Raw genomic sequence first — 19906 nt, forward strand, 5'->3', positions numbered from 1 at the left:
GAAGACTGTTGACAATGCACTTGTCAATTGAAACCCTGAGTCCCTGACCCACTCCAACCCCTGCCTGCAGTGCAGATCAGTACCCGGAACAAATAGCCGGGCAGTTTATTATAACAGACGGGCATTGACACAAAATTTGTCCCTGTAGGGCCGGCCATGTGTTGTTTCCCGTCGGTCCGGGACTTGGCGGGGAGTTTTAACATTTTTGAAATTTAGCCCTGGTATAAGTCCCAGCCACCCATCCCCTGGTACCCTGGCCATAAGGGGGGGGGTGGGCTGGAAATTCACTCTGCATATAGCCATATCTTTGACAACATGGACAAGTATAGTGATGATGTACATAATACAAATGATGAGATATCCTCTAAATAGGCACAATTTCACGGCTTTACCAGACGCGTAATGTTGCGAGTAAATTAAACGCCATTTTGTGCGTAGGAAGTTGCAATTAAAAAAGCTGCGATAATTTAAAATGACTGCAATTTGCAATGAAAAGCAAACCACCAAAATTTCTCATTTGTAGATGTACACACATTGGTATGCATCTAGCCTCTGGCATTGGCCAATTTGTCCTTGTACTATAAAAAGACCATGCACATTCTTCATATGAATCACAGGCCTATATTCACATAGCCATACATGTACAGTACAGATGTACACACACCCACACAAACAACTGTATTTTATCCAAGGTAATTGCAGACCCTCCTACATACGGTACCCTATAACCCTAAACCCTAAACATGGGCCATAACACTAACCGTAATTCTAATCCTAACCCTAATCCTAACCCTAATCCTAATCCTAACCCTAACCTAACCCTAATCCCAACCTTAACCCTAACATACCCTTAACAGGCAAACCCTAATCCTATATCAACTTCCTAACCTTAGTCCAAATCCTAATCATATAGCCTTGGAAGGGGTGGTGCTCCTTTTGGAATGGATAATAAATTGGACATTCAAAATCATACTTGTTACACAAAGTGAATTTAATTTCAAGTTTAAAATATATCTGGACTTAGTAAAGTCCAAAATGAAAATCATCTCTGTTGTAATATGTAATCTGACAAGCAAAATGGATAGCAATTATCCATGCTGGTCAGCACTGGGATGGATAAGAGCTATCCATTATTTTCCCATTTCACTTGTATGCATGGATAACTGCTATCCAAGCCTTGGGCCAAACACATGTAAACTGAGAGGCAAAATGGATAGCAATTATCCATGCTGGTCACTCAGCACTATGGATAAGAGCTATCCAATGTCCATTTCACTAGGGCTATCCATGCATGCATTGGTCAAACATGGATAACTGCTATCCAAGCCTTGAGCCATACACCTTAGAACATTAAATTCTTTCAAATTGGACTTTATTTTATCCACTATATATTTCAAACTTCAAATAATTTTACTTTGTGTAGCAAATATGATTTTGAATTTCCAATTCATTATCCAAATAAATACAATGTTTTAGGACAGACTTGTTGCAGTCTAAAAAGTTTTTTTTTATTGTATTATCAGTATTGTAACATGGTAGACTGGGAACAAATCTTAATTAATTTTTAAAAAAAAAAAAAAACATAGATAGCATTAAAATGAGCAGAAATTTGCATAATTTTGGCTAAATTTGGATTGGTAATGATTAGTAATATTAAATCCTACAATTGTATCACAGATGGCAGATATCAAAATTTGTTTAAATGATTTTAATTAGCATTTTTATAGAGAAAAACTGGCATCATTTTCAGTGATGTGCGCCCTTATAATAATTTGCTCATGCGATATCTGGCGATTTGCACGATGGTCGAATTCAGCACCTTTGAAGAGCTAGCGTTTGAACTTGAAAATCACTGTACTGTGAAAGCCGAATAGATTTCATGATGGAATTTGAATGTCTGTGATACTAGTGATGTGAGTAATTATGATTGTGTGTGTGTGGGGGGACATAGACCTGTATGTTCCGTAAGCTTATAGATTTCATGCATGTGAAAATGCAATGCTGTTGATAATGCACTTGTCAATAGAAACCCTGACCCTGTGATACTAGTGATGTGAGTAATTATGATTGTGTGTGTGTGCTGGGGGGGGTACATAGGCCTGTATATTCAGTATTTAAGCTTATAGATTTCATGCACGTTAAAATGCAAGGCTGTTGATAATGCACTTGTCAATTGAAACCCTGACCCTGTGATACTAGTGATGTGAGTAATTATGATTGTGGGGGGGGGGGGGGTGCATAGGCCTGTATGTTCAGTAGTTAAGCTTATAGATTTCATGTACGTGAAAATGAAGACTGTTGACAATGCACTTGTCAATTGAAACCCTGAGTCCCTGACCCACTCCAACCCCTGCCTGCAGTGCAGATCAGTACCCGGAACAAATAGCCGGGCAGTTTATTATAACAGACGGGCATTGACACAAAATTTGTCCCTGTAGGGCCGGCCATGTGTTGTTTCCCGTCGGTCCGGGACTTGGCGGGGAGTTTTAACATTTTTGAAATTTAGCCCTGGTATAAGTCCCAGCCACCCATCCCCCTGGTACCCTGGCCATAAGGGGGGGGGGGGTGGGCTGGAAATTCACTCTGCATATAGCCATATCTTTGACAACATGGACAAGTATAGTGATGATGTACATAATACAAATGATGAGATATCCTCTAAATAGGCACAATTTCACGGCTTTACCAGACGCGTAATGTTGCGAGTAAATTAAACGCCATTTTGTGCGTAGGAAGTTGCAATTAAGAAAACTGCGATAATTTAAAATGACTGCAATTTGCAATGAAAAGCAAACCACCAAAAATTTCTCATTTGTAGATGTACACACATTGGTATGCATCTAGCCTCTGGCATTGGCCAATTTGTCCTTGTACTATAAAAAAAGACCATGCACATTCTTCATATGAATCACAGGCCTATATTCACATAGCCATACATGTACAGTACAGATGTACACACACCCACACAAACAACTGTATTTTATCCAAGGTAATTGCAGACCCCTCCTACATACGGTACCCTATAACCCTAAACCCTAAACATGGGCCATAACACTAACCGTAATTCTAATCCTAACCCTAATCCTAACCCTAATCCTAATCCTAACCCTAACCTAACCCTAATCCCAACCTTAACCCTAACATACCCTTAACAGGCAAACCCTAATCCTATATCAACTTCCTAACCTTAGTCCAAATCCTAATCATATAGCCTTGGAAGAGGGGGTGCTCCTTTTGGAATGGATAATAAATTGGACATTCAAAATCATACTTGTTACACAAAGTGAATTTAATTTCAAGTTTAAAATATATCTGGACTTAGTAAAGTCCAAAATGAAAATCATCTCTGTTGTAATATGTAATCTGACAAGCAAAATGGATAGCAATTATCCATGCTGGTCAGCACTGGGATGGATAAGAGCTATCCATTATTTTCCCATTTCACTTGTATGCATGGATAACTGCTATCCAAGCCTTGGGCCAAACACATGTAAACTGAGAGGCAAAATGGATAGCAATTATCCATGCTGGTCACTCAGCACTATGGATAAGAGCTATCCAATGTCCATTTCACTAGGGCTATCCATGCATGCATTGGTCAAACATGGATAACTGCTATCCAAGCCTTGAGCCATACACCTTAGAACATTAAATTCTTTCAAATTGGACTTTATTTTATCCACTATATATTTCAAACTTCAAATAATTTTACTTTGTGTAGCAAATATGATTTTGAATTTCCAATTCATTATCCAAATAAATACAATGTTTTAGGACAGACTTGTTGCAGTCTAAAAAGTTTTTTTTTTATTGAATTATCAGTATTGTAACATGGTAGACTTGGAACAAATCTTAATTAATTTGTATTCTAGTAAAAAAAAACATAGATAGCATTAAAATGAGCAGAAATTTGCATAATTTTGGCTAAATTTGGATTGGTAATGATTAGTAATATTAAATCCTACAATTGTATCACAGATGGCAGATATCAAAATTTGTTTAAATGATTTTAATTAGCATCTTTATAGAGAAAAACTGGCATCATTTTCAGTGATGTGCGCCCTTATAATAATTTGCTCATGCGATATCTGGCGATTTGCACGATGGTCGAATTCAGCACCTTTGAAGAGCTAGCGTTTGAACTTGAAAATCACTGTACTGTGAAAGCCGAATAGATTTCATGATGGAATTTGAATGTCTGTGATACTAGTGATGTGAGTAATTATGATTGTGTGTGTGTGTGGGGGGGACATAGACCTGTATGTTCCGTAAGCTTATAGATTTCATGCACGTGAAAATGCAATGCTGTTGATAATGCACTTGTCAATAGAAACCCTGACCCTGTGATACTAGTGATGTGAGTAATTATGATTGTGTGTGTGTGCTGGGGGTACATAGGCCTGTATATTCAGTATTTAAGCTTATAGATTTCATGCACGTTAAAATGCAAGGCTGTTGATAATGCACTTGTCAATTGAAACCCTGACCCTGTGATACTAGTGATGTGAGTAATTATGATTGTGGGGGGGTGCATAGGCCTGTATGTTCAGTAGTTGCTTATAGATTTCATGTACGTGAAAATGAAGACTGTTGACAATGCACTTGTCAATTGAAACCCTGAGTCCCTGACCCACTCCAACCCCTGCCTGCAGTGCAGATCAGTACCCGGAACAAATAGCCGGGCAGTTTATTATAACAGACGGGCATTGACACAAAATTTGTCCCTGTAGGGCCGGCCATGTGTTGTTTCCCGTCGGTCCGGGACTTGGCGGGGAGTTTTAACATTTTTGAAATTTAGCCCTGGTATAAGTCCCAGCCACCCATCCCCTGGTACCCTGGCCATAAGGGGGGTGGGCTGAAATTCACTCTGCATATAGCCATATCTTTGACAACATGGACAAGTATAGTGATGATGTACATAATACAAATGATGAGATATCCTCTAAATAGGCACAATTTCACGGCTTTACCAGACGCGTAATGTTGCGAGTAAATTAAACGCCATTTTGTGCGTAGGAAGTTGCAATTAAAAAAGCTGCGATAATTTAAAATGACTGCAATTTGCAATGAAAAGCAAACCACCAAAAATTTCTCATTTGTAGATGTACACACATTGGTATGCATCTAGCCTCTGGCATTGGCCAATTTGTCCTTGTACTATAAAAAGACCATGCATATTCTTCATATGAATCACAGGCCTATATTCACATAGCCATACATGTACAGTACAGATGTACACACACCCACACAAACAACTGTATTTTATCCAAGGTAATTGCAGACCCCTCCTACATACGGTACCCTATAACCCTAAACCCTAAACATGGGCCATAACACTAACCGTAATTCTAATCCTAACCCTAATCCTAACCCTAATCCTAATCCTAACCCTAACCTAACCCTAATCCCAACCTTAACCCTAACATACCCTTAACAGGCAAACCCTAATCCTATATCAACTTCCTAACCTTAGTCCAAATCCTAATCATATAGCCTTGGAAGGGGGGTGCCCCTTTTGGAATGGATAATAAATTGGACATTCAAAATCATACTTGTTACACAAAGTGAATTTAATTTCAAGTTTAAAATATATCTGGACTTAGTAAAGTCCAAAATGAAAATCATCTCTGTTTTGGCTAGCTTGTTTAATTTTCAAATGTGATTTCATGGCATATTTGTAATGTTTACACATGTCTCAACTTACACCAAAATGGAATCAGCCAAACCTGTAGGTTAACAAACAATCTTGACATAAAGTCATAATTATTATTACTTTAAGTTCTCTAAGTAACTCAATGTTAAACGACCAAAATATCCAGTGGAGTTTCTTTCAATGTACCTTGTTATATCAACCTAAAATGGAGAGAAACCCTTCAATGCAATTTTTATTTATATTATTTTAGCACTTTAGGTAAAGAATAACACAATCAAAATTTGCCAGAAATCGTACATTAAGGGTTTAAGGATTTGTTTTCAGTTTGTGTCCAAATAGTCACTTATTTCACTAACTGAATGTTGCATTTATTCTTTATTTGACTAATAAAGCTTTAACATTAACGGATCTATCAGCAACATCAACAATGGACTATGGAACGCTTACTCCAGCAACAGATTTGGTATTTGCAGCGAATGAAGACATGAAAACTGTAGCTTTGACTATAACCAATGATAACAGTCAGGAGCATACAGAACAACTGATGGTAGAAATTGGATTTACTTATGCGGCTGCTGCTGCTGCTGCCGGACAGGCACTTCTTGAGCCTCTTCACAAAGCTACAGTCACAATTGACGATGACGATTCACCTAGTAAGGATTCGAACAACATTTCTTTATATTTTTTATGATACCTAATAATGCCAGTTCAAACTGATTCTCTTTAATTTTATAACAGTTATAAACTCTCTTTTTACACTCGACACTTATACATGATTTTCGTCCCTCGAAATCACGGTAGATTTACCATTTCTTGTATATAGAGAAGTTGTCGATTTTCTACTCATGCATAGACTATTTTAAATTGATTATAAATTTAACAGACTATATTGTATGCAAAATATCGTGCGATTATTCGAATATATCAGTGAATACCGTAATTACATTAGGCTCTTACAGATATTTTTGGCAACTCCCCTAAAGAAGACAAGGAAGTTCCTAAAAGAAGACATTGTAATTTCTTAGGCACACCAACCCTAATAAAAACACGGGAATCCCATGTCTTCTTCAGGGGGATGTGCATAATTTCTGCAAATGCCAATTTTTAGTCTAATTCCAACGAATATCGGTATTGCTTACAATACAACGTAAAGTATACTTATAGAGATATTAGAATCCAAGTAAAAATATTATAATATACATTTTGCTCAATTTTTTTCTTTCTCTGTTTCCCTTTTCCACTCTTATAACAAGGGATCCGGTCAAGTATTATTAAAACTTGAATTTTTATTTTCATAATTATACGGGCCGTGGTAGTTACCGTTTCAGTAGTTTCAGTCCGTTTCTGCTCATTTCCTGAAAAAGTGATGTAACTAGTAAATGCAAATAATTATGCTATTGCAAAAACTTATAATATATGATATCTTCTTTACATATCTTAATTGGTTATATAATTTGCAGTAACTTGGTATTTTCTGGATTGTAACGATTACTACGTTGACGAGGCAACTGGGACTCTCAATGTTGACGTTAGGAGACGAGGTGATCTGAGTGTCTCACAAGCAATAAGTAAGCTATTTACTATGATTACTATGCAACACAAATTAAGTGAGATTTGGTTTTCGTAAAGAATGGCCGTTCTCATTAATGCAGTCATCAATGAACTTGGGTGTAGCATTCCCGACAAAATGCCTTTGCTAGGCCTAGACAATTAACATTGTGATATGCATTTAAAACTCTGGATGAAATTGAAAGAAAGAAAAATTACCTGCCCCCGATGTATGTTACATTTTTGACCGAGCTCTGCTCTGTTTGCACGTCATGTAATTGCACATGTTAATTTTATTTTGTTGTACCAAGCGTGATAAAATAAAGAAAATGGATAAGTTGAAACACTCATTGTTGATTGAGAACCTTTGCGACAGCCCCTACCACACACACACACGTTACTTCAGCAATAGTTAACGTCTGTAAAGATAGGGACAGTCATGTTGGGTCCTTTTGTGAGACAATGATAAGAAGGTTATTGCCGATATTGAGCCATAAGACAATTTTACAACAAGGGGCAAAAATGATAATCAATATGATATTACCACGCCCGTGTTAACACATCATCAATGCAGTTCATCAGCTCATTTTTGGTAGATTTTCCCCACCGCCGTTGTTTTCATTCCGTTTTTGCATATGAATAATTATAGTGTTTGAATCGTCTGAATTCAATAGTCAAAAGATGATGACGGGATTAGATATTCTCAAATTTAAATTTGCAACATACTGAAAGTACATATTATTACATGTTAAGTGGTCTAAGCTTTCTATCCTACAGCAGAATCTTTATGAAAATCAAAATGACCATTAAAGATAAACATTAACACAGCCATGAAATAACCAGCGACCCTTAAAGCCATATTGTTCGGTCTTATGATATGAAATTGGCTAGCTTGTTTCATTTTCAAATCTGATTTCTTGGCATATTTGTAAATGTTTACACATGTCCCAACTTACAACTAAATGGAATCAGCCAAATCCGTTGTGTTTGTAGGTCAACAAACAATCTTGGCATAAAGTCATAATTATTATTACTTTTAGTCCTCTAAGGAACTCTATGTTAAACGACCAAAATATCCAGTGGAGTTTCTTTCACTGTACCTTGTTACATCAACCTAAAATGGAGAGAAACCCTTCAATGCAATTTGTACTTATATTATTTTAGCACTTTAGGTAAAGAATAACACAATCAAAATTTGCCAGAAATCGTACATTATGGCTTTAAGGATTTGTTTTCAGTCTGTATCCATAAAAGTCACTTATTTCACTAACTGAATGTTGCATTTATTCTTTATTTGACTAATAAAGCGTTAACAGCAACGGATCTATCGGCAACATCAACAATGGACTATGGAACGCTTGATGCAGTTACAGATTTGATATTTTTAGCGACTGAACACACGAAAACAGTAACTTTGCCAATAACCGATGATGGCAGTGAGGAGCATACAGAACAACTGATGGTAGCAATTGGATTTGATAATGCTGCTACTGCTGCTATTAATGGACAGGCACTTCTTGAACCTCTTCACAAAGCTACAGTCACAATTGAGGATGACGATTCGCCTAGTAAGGAATCAAACTGCATTTTAGATTATGTTTTATAATATATACTTAATAATGCTAGTTAAAATTGACTCCTGTAATAATTTTATATCAACGATAAAACTGTATTTGCACAGACGACACTTATGCATGATTTTGGCCACGCGAATTCACGGCAAATTTACCATTTCCTATATTTGTGAGAAACATGCGATTTCCTACATGTGATGCGATCAAGCAAAATCAATCGGAACTGGAAATATTGATTTTGAGATATAGCCAAACAAGGTAAATATTTCCTTTTGTTTTCCATTGTTTTGGAAACTCTTAAAAATACTCATATCTTTGGAACTGGTTGCTCCATTGCAATGGGGTTTTCGGCAAAATGCAGCTTTGCAAATGTTTGTTACTACCCTATAAGAAACTGACAATTTAATATTTCCGAGTTCCGACTGATTTTGCTTGATCGCATCACATATTATAATGCATATCACTTTTGAAGAGTCTTTCAAATTGGTCACGAATCTTACAAATTATCTTGTAAGCAAATGTCGTGCAATTATTAGAACATATAAGTGATAACCTTACTAACATTGGGCTCTTACAGACATTTTTGGCACCTCCTCTACAGAAGATAAGAGGATTCCCATGAGAAGAAAAAAGTGGAATTTCATTAGGCAAACCTATCCTAATGAAGTGTCTTCTTTAGCGAAATACTTATAATTTCTGAAGTATCCATTACTTTAGTCTGCTTCTCTCCATTTTGTATTACTTATAAATCCCACACAACGTAGAGTATACGTTTACTAGTAATCATTATCCAAGTAAAATAATATAAACAACATACACATTAAGAACAATTTCAATCTTTCTTAATTTCTCTTTTCCAAACTTATCACAAGTATTATTAAAATTGTATTTTTACTAACATGTTTCGGCCGTGGTAGTTACTGTTTTAGTATATACTTTGAGTCCATTTCTTCTTATTTCTTTAATAAATGATGTAGCCAGAAAATGCAAATAATTATGTTATTGCAACAACTTATAATGTATGATATCTTCTTTACATATTCTTAATTGGTTGTAAAATTTGCAGTAACTTGGTATTTCATGGATTGTAACGATTACTATGTTGACGAGGCAACTGGGACTCTCAATGTTTACGTTAGGAGACGAGGTGATCTGAGTGTCTCACAAACAATAAGTAAGCTATTTACTATGATTGCTATGCAACAAAAACTAAGTGAGATTTGGTTTTCGTAAAGAATGGTCGTTCTCATTAAGGCAGTCATCAATGAACTTGGGTGTAGCATTCCCGACAAAATGCCTTTGCTAGGCCTAGTGCCTGATCTGACATTAAGCAGACGATTAACATTGTGATATTGGCTGGGATTCCGAAAGGTGGTTTAAACCTAGGTTTAGCTAAACCCAGGTTTAAACCTAGGTTTAAACCTAAGTTGCGTTTCCCGTAGCTGGTTTAAGTTAAACCTGGGTCTAAAGCTGAGTGCTAAAGTCGCAAAAGCCGGGTTTAACTTAAACTTGGCAGGGGGTAGGTTTAAGTCCAGGTTTAAGTGCATTTATCTGCATGCCAACCACGGAAGCCTGCTTGTTACGGAAGCGGACCACTGCACTTCGTGGCATTTGCAACTGGAAAATTGTGCCACAGAACCAATTTTTGGAAGTCATAATAAAAGGATTATGTTCCATAATGAATAGAGAAGAGTTGTGACCAGAGTTTGAAAGCGGAGGTGATCGGCCAAGCTTGTACACAGCTGTAATCATGGACATGGCAGTAGCAGTGCAATACACGGCAGTGGCAGTGCAATGTACACGGCAGTGACAGTCATATCGACACCCGGTACTCACGGCACAGTGTAATAGCATAGGGACGCGTCATGACAGTGAAGGTAAGAAACGTCGGCTTATTCGTGACATATTATACTGTTTTATACCACTTAAAAGCCCCTATATAATTATGATATAAATCTTCACTCATTATTGGTGACGATTTTAGGCTGTGGTATTGTTTTTAGTCGATTAGGAATCGATTAGGCTAGGCTTAACAAATTACATGCAGTAGGCCTAGGCCTAAATACCCTAGCTGAGGGCTTTGTGGATTTTTTATCAGCAAACGAAGCTCGGACAAATCTTTCAATATTCCCTTATTTATCGAAGTCCGGGCTTTTTTTTCCCATTGAGTTCTACCTTGAAATGAAGATATATGAGGACTCAGGAGTTAGTCATGATGTCAGAAGCCGGTGTAGAAGTAGAACGTTTAAGCCTACCCCATCGCGACCCTGGTCATGATGGTCCTAGCTGGCTAGCCTAGGGTATCATAGGCTGTATAGCCTATGCAAAAACTGCATAATTATCAGTACCGGTACCTACTAGATAGATATTTTCCGTAGGCCTATGTTCTTCAAGATGTAGGGATTTTGTTCATGTTTATAGGCCAGGCTTCAAGTTCAACAATAAGCTTGGTAATGGAACATCCTAGACCCTGGCCTAGCCTTAAGTTATACCAGTCTGTACCATTTCATATAGGGCATACATGTGTTGACAGGCCCTATGATTACAGGCTGGCTAGGCTTGGACTCGGGCTGTTCCAGCCCGGCTTATTATTGAACTTTAAGCTCCGCTAATTGATTATCTTAATATGAAATCTACGTTTGTTATTTTGTCTGACTCGTGCTAGGGTATTTATCAGGGTATTGTGAAAGTTTGGTCAAACAGGCATATTATCAGGTATATGCCTATATAAATTAGACTGCTCATCATTCCTGTGACTGATTAATTTTATAGAATTCTCAGTGCTCACTGAAGTATGATTTTGAGATACCATCATAATCATGTAGGCCTAAATATTACTAAGTAAATTTTTATACATTATTGCATTGCAAATTTTTGTATGAAACTGCAACTGATTAACTGTGACAAATAAAATGTTATGCTTTGTTTTTTCCGTTTACAGGTCAAACTGTCAATGTCATATCAAGAGGAATGTTTTCTAATCAGAGTGATAGGCCTACGGATGATTCCCATGCACCATAACTTCAGGTGATTTTGGTAAGAATAGAGCACTGATTTTTTTTTTGATTAAAAAAACATTACAAAGTTCTACAAATGAAACATATCTCAATCGTAATCATTCATTTGTTCACTATTGTACTAATTTCTTGAAACAAAAAGCGAATAAATCAAAGACTGAAACAAATCTTAGCATTACTTCATGAGTAGGCCTAGGCCATTATGGCCGCAATTTTGCTCTAATTTTCACTTTTTTGTGAAATAAAATATGCTTTTTCCAAAAATTAGAATGCATACATTGAAATTAGACTTCGTACAAATCTTTAGACTTGATGTCACAAATACGTAGTAGTGAAATTTCAAATTTGAGAGTGTGCAGGTGTGTGTGGAGGGGGGGGGGGGGTGAGGCTGTCAATCAAGTCACCCACGTTTAAAGACAAGATTTGAATATAGCTCTAATTTATATAAGTGTCTATTTTTTTCTTTCTTTCATTACAGAACTTCAACAATCTACATGATGAAGTAACCGTGATCCCCGGCTGATATCCACTGGCCGTCAAAGTTTGGACTACAGGATCGATGAGCAGTACAATCACAAGTGTCTAACAGAAAACTTTTTACCTTGCTGAATGTCATAGGCCTTTAAGCCTAATAGTGTAACACAAACATGATAACATATGAGACTTTTGGTATCCATATTTATTACTCCGGAATTCTAGTTTCAACACTATTCAATGAAAATGAAGACAAATATAGGTAATTAAGTTTTGTACGTTGCACGTTTCACACACTATAGTAATTTTAATTATTAATTTTTAATTTAATTTTAATTACAAAATTATTAATTCCGTTCTAAGACTTAAAAGTCTTAGAACGGAATTAATAATTTTGTCCTTACGTAAGGGTCTACTAATATAGCTTCATTACTTTTCCTATATGAAACAAACATGGGCATCAATCATGGAGGGGGACATATAATAATAATATCAAATGTCCGAGTAGGCCTATGTCCCCTCACATTTTGGTAACTTAATCAAAAGTCACAAATAAATGTTTGGGTTTGTTTTTTTTTTTTTTTTTTTTTTGTGAGTAGGCCCCCTAAAAATTAACGCAAGCACAAAAATAGTACCAGGGTAGTAGCCGTTTTGAGATCTGCACTAAAATAACCAAAAATAATGTAGTCCACCAAATGACGTCAAAATTTGGACTTCATTTTGCTCTTTTTTTTCAATTTCTGAAGGGCACATCCTCTCATATGTGCGGCGCTGACATACCTTTTCACATCCGTGCCCCTTCCTCCATTTTCAGAACGTCTCGACGCCCATGACATGACATGACAGTATGCCTAACATAATCTTAACAACAAACGTCTATGCTACTGTACATGAAACGAATTCAATCATTTCTAGTTTTATTTAATGTACAAGGTGGTTAAAAAATGGAAATTACTTCCTCACTATTTGAAGTGATGGATTATGTATCATGTATAACATTATAATAATAAAATAAAATATGCTACATATTTTGCACTTTTTATTATTAGGCCTATAGGTCAGTGTTTTGTTTTAATATTCGTAATTATAGCTATTTTATGCCTGCTGTCCGTAAAAGAGAAAACCGTGATGCCCCCACGATCGTTGTAATCAACGGAATCAACGGAGGGTATTCCGTAAATGGCGGAAATTTCCAAACGGCGTGCCACTTTGAATGCCCCTCACAGCTTGCCAAAAATTGCTTGCCCCTTTCAGCCAGCTAAAATTGTTTGTCTCGCTCCCCCCTCCCACCCCTTGGCCTTTTGCCCCCATACCATGTCAAATTTGTGGGAACCCAATTTGCATTTTTTTTTAATACTCTTTGCCGGATAAGCCTTTTTTAAAGTGTTTTATTAAAAGGTGCCCCGTAAATGTGTGCAAAAATAGCTGGGTAAAATGTGCTTGCTCTTCTTTTGGCTTGCCAAAACAGCCCCCCCCCCCCCCCTCATTTTACCCTTCCCCAGGCTTCTTAATTATTGCACCGGTAGGCCTACTATATGTGCAAAATCAAGAAATGAAATTCAGAAAATTCCATTACAGCTTAATCACTGTTAGGCCTAGAGGCCTAAATACAATGATACAACGTGAGTGTTGTTAAAAAACCTGCAGAAATTCGCTAGTAAATTAAGACTGAGCTTTCGTGGATTCTAGATCTCCGTATTTGGTTTGAAAAAATATCATTTTCATCAATAAACTCAGAAAAAAGATAACAACTCTAGTCCCGCTGTTTATTCACAGCTATTCACAATTTCCTACGCAATATGCCTATTATAGCCTTCCAAATAAATTGGAACATCATACCCATGCACAAAGTTCCGTGTATATGCATAATAGAATACACCACAGTTAGTACTATTCGGCTACGAAACCATGTCTAAGTTTAAACCTAGGTTTAAACCCAGGTCTAACTAGTCCGAGCTTTCGGAATCGTAAAATAACTTAAACCTAGGTTTAGACTTAAGCCGGGACTAGTTAGACCCAGGTTTAAGTTAGCACCGGTTTAAGTTAAACCACCTTTCGGAATTCCAACCATCGCGTTTAAAACCCTGGATTAAATTGAAAGAAAGACAAATTATTTGCCCCCGATGTCTGTTACATTTTTGACCGAGCTCTGCTCTGTTTGCACGTCATGTAATTGTACATGTTAATTTTACTTTGTTGTACCAAGCGTGATAAGATAAAGCAAATGTATAAGTTGAAACAATTATTGTTGATTGACAACCTTTGGGACAACCACTACCACACACACGTTACTTCAGCAACAGTTAACGTCTGTAAAGATACGGACAGCCATGTTGGTTCCTTTTGTGAGACAATGATAAGAAGGTTATTACCGATATTGAGCCATAAGACATTTTTACAACAAGGGGCAAACATGATAATCAATATGATATTACCACGCCTGTGTCAACACATCATCAATGCATTTCTTCAGGTCATTGTTTGGAAGATTTTCCCACCGCCGTTGTTTTAACTCCGTTTGTAGTTTCATATGTATAATTATAGTGTTTGAATCGTCTGAATTCAATAGTCAAAAGATGATGACGGGATTAGATATTCACAAATTCAAATTTGCAACATACTGAAAGTACATTTTATTACATGTTAAGTGGTCTAAGCGTTCTATCCTACAGCAGAATCTTTATTAAAATCAAAATGACCATTAAAAATAAACGTTAACACAGCCATGAATTACCCAGCGACCCTTAAAGCCATAATGTTCTGTCTTATGATATGAAATTGGCTAGCTTGTTTCATTTTCAAATCTGATTTAATGGCATATTTGTAATGTTTACACATGTCCCAAATTACACCTAAATGGAATCAGCCAAATATGTTGCGTTTGTAGGTCAACAAACAATCTTGACATAAAGTCATAATTATTATTACTTTAAAGTCCTCTAAGTAACTCAATGTTAAACGACCAAAATAGCCAGTGGAGTTTCTTTCACTGTACCTTGTTATATCAACCTAAAATGGGAGAAACCCTTCAATGCAATTTTTACTTATATTATCTTAGCACTTTAGGTAAAGAATAACACAATCAAAATTTGCCAGAAATCGTACATTAAGGGTTTAAGGATTTGTTTTCAGTTTGTGTCCATAATAGTCACTTATTTCACTAACTGAATGTTGCATTTATTCTTTATTTGACTAATAAAGCTGTAACAGCAACGGATCTATCGGCAACATCAACAATGGACTATGGAACGCTTGCTGCAGTTACAGATTTGATATTTTTAGCGACTGAACACACGAAAACAGCAACTTTGCCTATAACCGATGATGGCAGTGAGGAGCATACAGAACAACTGATGGTAGCAATTGGATTTGATAATGCTGCTACTGCTGCTACTAATGGACAGGCACTTCTTGAACCTCTTCACAAAGCTACAGTCACAATTGAGGATGACGATTCGCCTAGTAAGGAATCAAACTGCATTTTAGATTATGTTTTATAATATATACTTAATAATGCTAGTTAAAATTGACTCCCTGTAATAATTTTATATCAGCGATAAAACTGTATTTGCACAATTATGCATGATTTTCGCCCCACGAATTCACGGTAAATTTACCATTTCCTATATTTGTGAGAAATATGCGATTTCCTATATGTGATGCGATCAAGCAAAATCAATCAGAACACGGAAATATTGATTTTGAGATATAGCCAAACAAAGTAAATATTTCCTTTTGTTTTCCATTGTTTTGGAAACTCTTTAAATGTTCATATCTTTGGATCCTATAAGAAACTGAAAATTTAATATTTCCGAGTTCCGACTGATTTTGCTTGATCGCATCATATATAATGCATATCACTTTTGAAGAGTATTTCAAATTGGTCACGAATCTTACAAACTATCTTGTAAGCAAATGTCATGCAATTATTAAAACATATAAGTGATAACCTTATATACATTGGGCTCTTACTTACATTTTTGGCACCTCCTCTAAAGAAGACAAGAGGATTCCCATGAGAAGAAAAAATGGAATTTCATTAGGCATACCTACCCTTATGAAGTGTCTTCTTTAGGGAAATGCTTATAATTTCTGAAGTATCCATTACTTTAGTCTGCTTCTCTCCATTTTGTATTACTTATAAATCCCACACAACGTAGAGTATACGTTTACTAGTAATCATTATCCAAGTAAAAATAATATAAACAACATACACATTAAGAACAATTTCAATCTTTCTTAATTTCTCTTTTCCAAACTTATCACAAGGAATGTGTACAAGTATTATTAAAATTGTATTTTTACTAACATGTTTCGGCCGTGGTAGTTACTATTTTAGTACTTTGAGTCCATGTCTTCTTATTTCTTTAATAAATGATGTAGCCGGTAAATGCAAATAATTATGTTATTGCAACAACTTATAATGTATGATATCTTCTTTACATATTCTTAATTGGTTGTAAAATTTGCAGTAACTTGGTATTTCATGGATTGTAACGATTACTATGTTGACGAGGCAACTGGGACTCTCAATGTTGGCGTTAGGAGACGAGGTGATCTGAGTGTCTTACAACCAATAAGTAAGCTATTTACTATGATTGCTATGCAACACAAACTAAGTGAGATTTGGTTTTCGTAAAGAATGGTCGTTCTCATTAAGGCAGTCATCAATGAACTTGGGTGTAGCATTCCCGACAAAATGCCTTTGCTAGGCCTAGTGCCTGATCTGACATTAAGCAGACGATTAACATTGTGATATTGCGTTTAAAACCCTGGATTAAATTGAAAGAAAGACAAATTATTTGCCCCCGATGTCTGTTACATTTTTGACCGAGCTCTGCTCTGTTTGCACGTCATGTAATTGTACATGTTAATTTTATTTTGTTGTACCAAGCATGATAAAATAAAGAAAATGGATAAGTTGAAACACTTATTGTTGATTGAGAACCTTTGCGACAGCCCCTACCACACACACACACGTTACTTCAGCAATAGTTAACGTCTGTAAAGATAGGGACAGTCATGTTGGGTCCTTTTGTGAGACAATGATAAGAAGGTTATTACCGATATTGAGCCATAAGACAATTTTACAACAAGGGGCAAAAATGATAATCAATATGATATTACCACGCCCGTGTTAACAAATCATCAATGCAGTTCATCAGCTCATTTTTGGTAGATTTTCCCCACCGCCGTTGTTTTCATTCCGGTTGTAGTTTGCATATGAATAATTATAGTAGTGTTTGAATCGTCTGAATTCAACAGTCAAAATATGATGACGGGATTAGATATTCACAAATTCAAATTTGCAACATACTGAAAGTACATATTATTACATGTTAAGTGGTCTAAGCTTTCAATCCTACAGCAGAATCTTTATTAAAATCAAAATGACCATTAAAAATAAACATTAACACAGCCATGAATTATCCAGCGACCCTTAAAGCCATAATGTTCTGTCTTTTGATATGATATTGGCTAGCTTGTTTAATTTTCAAATGTGATTTCATGGCATATTTGTAATGTTTACACATGTCTCAACTTACACCAAAATGGAATCAGCCAAACCTGTAGGTTAACAAACAATCTTGACATAAAGTCATAATTATTATTACTTTAAGTTCTCTAAGTAACTCAATGTTAAACGACCAAAATATCCAGTGGAGTTTCTTTCAATGTACCTTGTTATATCAACCTAAAATGGAGAGAAACCCTTCAATGCAATTTTTATTTATATTATTTTAGCACTTTAGGTAAAGAATAACACAATCAAAATTTGCCAGAAATCGTACATTAAGGGTTTAAGGATTTGTTTTCAGTTTGTGTCCATAATAGTCACTTATTTCACTAACTGAATGTTGCATTTATTCTTTATTTGACTAATAAAGCTTTAACATTAACGGATCTATCAGCAACATCAACAATGGACTATGGAACGCTTACTCCAGCAACAGATTTGGTATTTGCAGCGAATGAAGACATGAAAACTGTAGCTTTGACTATAACCAATGATAACAGTCAGGAGCATACAGAACAACTGACTGTAGAAATTGGATTTCCTGATGCGGCTGCTGCTGCTCTTGCCGGGCAGGCACTTCTTGAGCCTCTTCACAAAGCTACAGTCACAATTGACGATGACGATTCACCTAGTAAGGATTAGAACAACATTTCTTTATATTTTTTATGATACCTAATAATGCCAGTTCAAACTGATTCTCTTTAATTTTATAACAGTTATAAACTCTCTTTTTACACTCGACACTTATACATGATTTTCGTCCCTCGAAATCACGGTAGATTTACCATTTCTTGTATATAGAGAAGTTGTCGATTTTCTACTCATGCATAGACTATTTTAAATTGATTATAAATTTAACAGACTATATTGTATGCAAAATATCGTGCGATTATTCGAATATATGAGTGAATACCGTAATGACATTATGCTCGTCCAGATATTTTTGGCAACTCCCCTAAAGAAGACAAGGAAGTTCCTAAAAGAAGACATTGTAATTTCTTAGGCACACCTACCCTAATAAAGACACGGGAATCCCATGTCTTCTTCAGGGGGATGTGCATAATTTCTGCAAATGCCAATTTTTGTCTAATTCCAACGAATATCGGTATTGCTTACAATACAACGTAAAGTATACTTATAGAGTAATTAGAATCCAAGTAAAAATATTATAGTATACATTTTGCTCAATTTTATTCTTTCTCTGTTTCTCTTTTCCACTCTTATAACAAGGGATCCGGTCAAGTATTATTAAAACTTGGATTGTTATTTTCATAATTATACGGGCCGTGGTAGTTACCGTTTTAGTAGTTTGAGTCCGTTTCTGCTTATTTCTTTAATAAATGATGTAGCCAGTAATAATTATGCTATTGCAACAACTTATAACATATGACATCTTCTTTACATATCTTAATTGGTTATATAATTTGCAGTAACTTGGTATTTTCTGGATTGTAACGATTACTATGTTGAAGAGGCAACTGGGACTGTCAATGTTGTTGTTAGGAGACGAGGTGATCTGAGTGTCTCACAAACAATAAGTAAGTTATTTACTATGATTTCTATGCAACACAAACTAAGTGAGATTTAGTTTTCATAAAGAACTTGAGTGTAGCATTCTCGATAAAATGCCTTTGCTAGGCTTGGTGCCTGATCCGACATTTTGCATTTTAAACCTCTAGATCAAAATGAAGGAATGAAAAATTACTTGCCATGCCATGTCTGTTAAATTTTGCCCGAGCTCTGCTCCTTTTGGTTTGTATGCCATGTAACTGAACATGATATTATCACTTTGTTGTACCAAACACGATGAAATAAAGAAATTGTATAAGTTGAGATTATTGACAACTTTTGCGACACCTCCTCCCCCCACCTACCCACACACCCACACGTTATTTAAGCAATAATCTTTAAAGATACGGACAGGAATGTTATTTCCTTTTCTGAAACAATGATGCGAAGGTTATATCTGATAGGGAGTCATAAGTCAAATTTACAACAGGGGACAAAAATGATAATAAATAATAAATTTACCACGCCAGTGTTAACACATCAGCTCAATTTTAGAAGAATTCCCCCACCGCCGTTGTTTTTATTCCGTTTGTAGTTTACCTATGTACATTTA

The 19906-nt window shown here is 36.0% G+C and overlaps 1 protein-coding gene and 1 long non-coding RNA gene across 2 annotated transcripts in view; both read left to right on the top strand.

Annotated features, from left to right (window-relative positions):
* LOC140162400 (FRAS1-related extracellular matrix protein 2-like) overlaps positions 1-19906 on the top strand; it is a 68773-nt gene that overhangs the window by 27559 nt on the left and 21308 nt on the right. Inside the window, exons 9-10 of the mRNA XM_072185603.1 lie at positions 6046-6306; positions 7114-7221. Of these exons, the coding sequence (XP_072041704.1) occupies positions 6046-6306; positions 7114-7221 (369 nt within the window). The remainder of the gene's footprint in view (positions 1-6045; positions 6307-7113; positions 7222-19906) is intronic.
* Positions 10134-12545, top strand: LOC140162399 (uncharacterized). The gene is made up of 3 exons (XR_011860270.1): positions 10134-10652; positions 11717-11811; positions 12271-12545. It is a non-coding gene; the product is annotated as an uncharacterized lncRNA (long non-coding RNA).

The sequence above is a fragment of the Amphiura filiformis genome, chromosome 10 (assembly GCF_039555335.1).
Source record: "Amphiura filiformis chromosome 10, Afil_fr2py, whole genome shotgun sequence".
Taxonomy (NCBI): Eukaryota; Metazoa; Echinodermata; class Ophiuroidea; order Amphilepidida; family Amphiuridae; genus Amphiura; species Amphiura filiformis.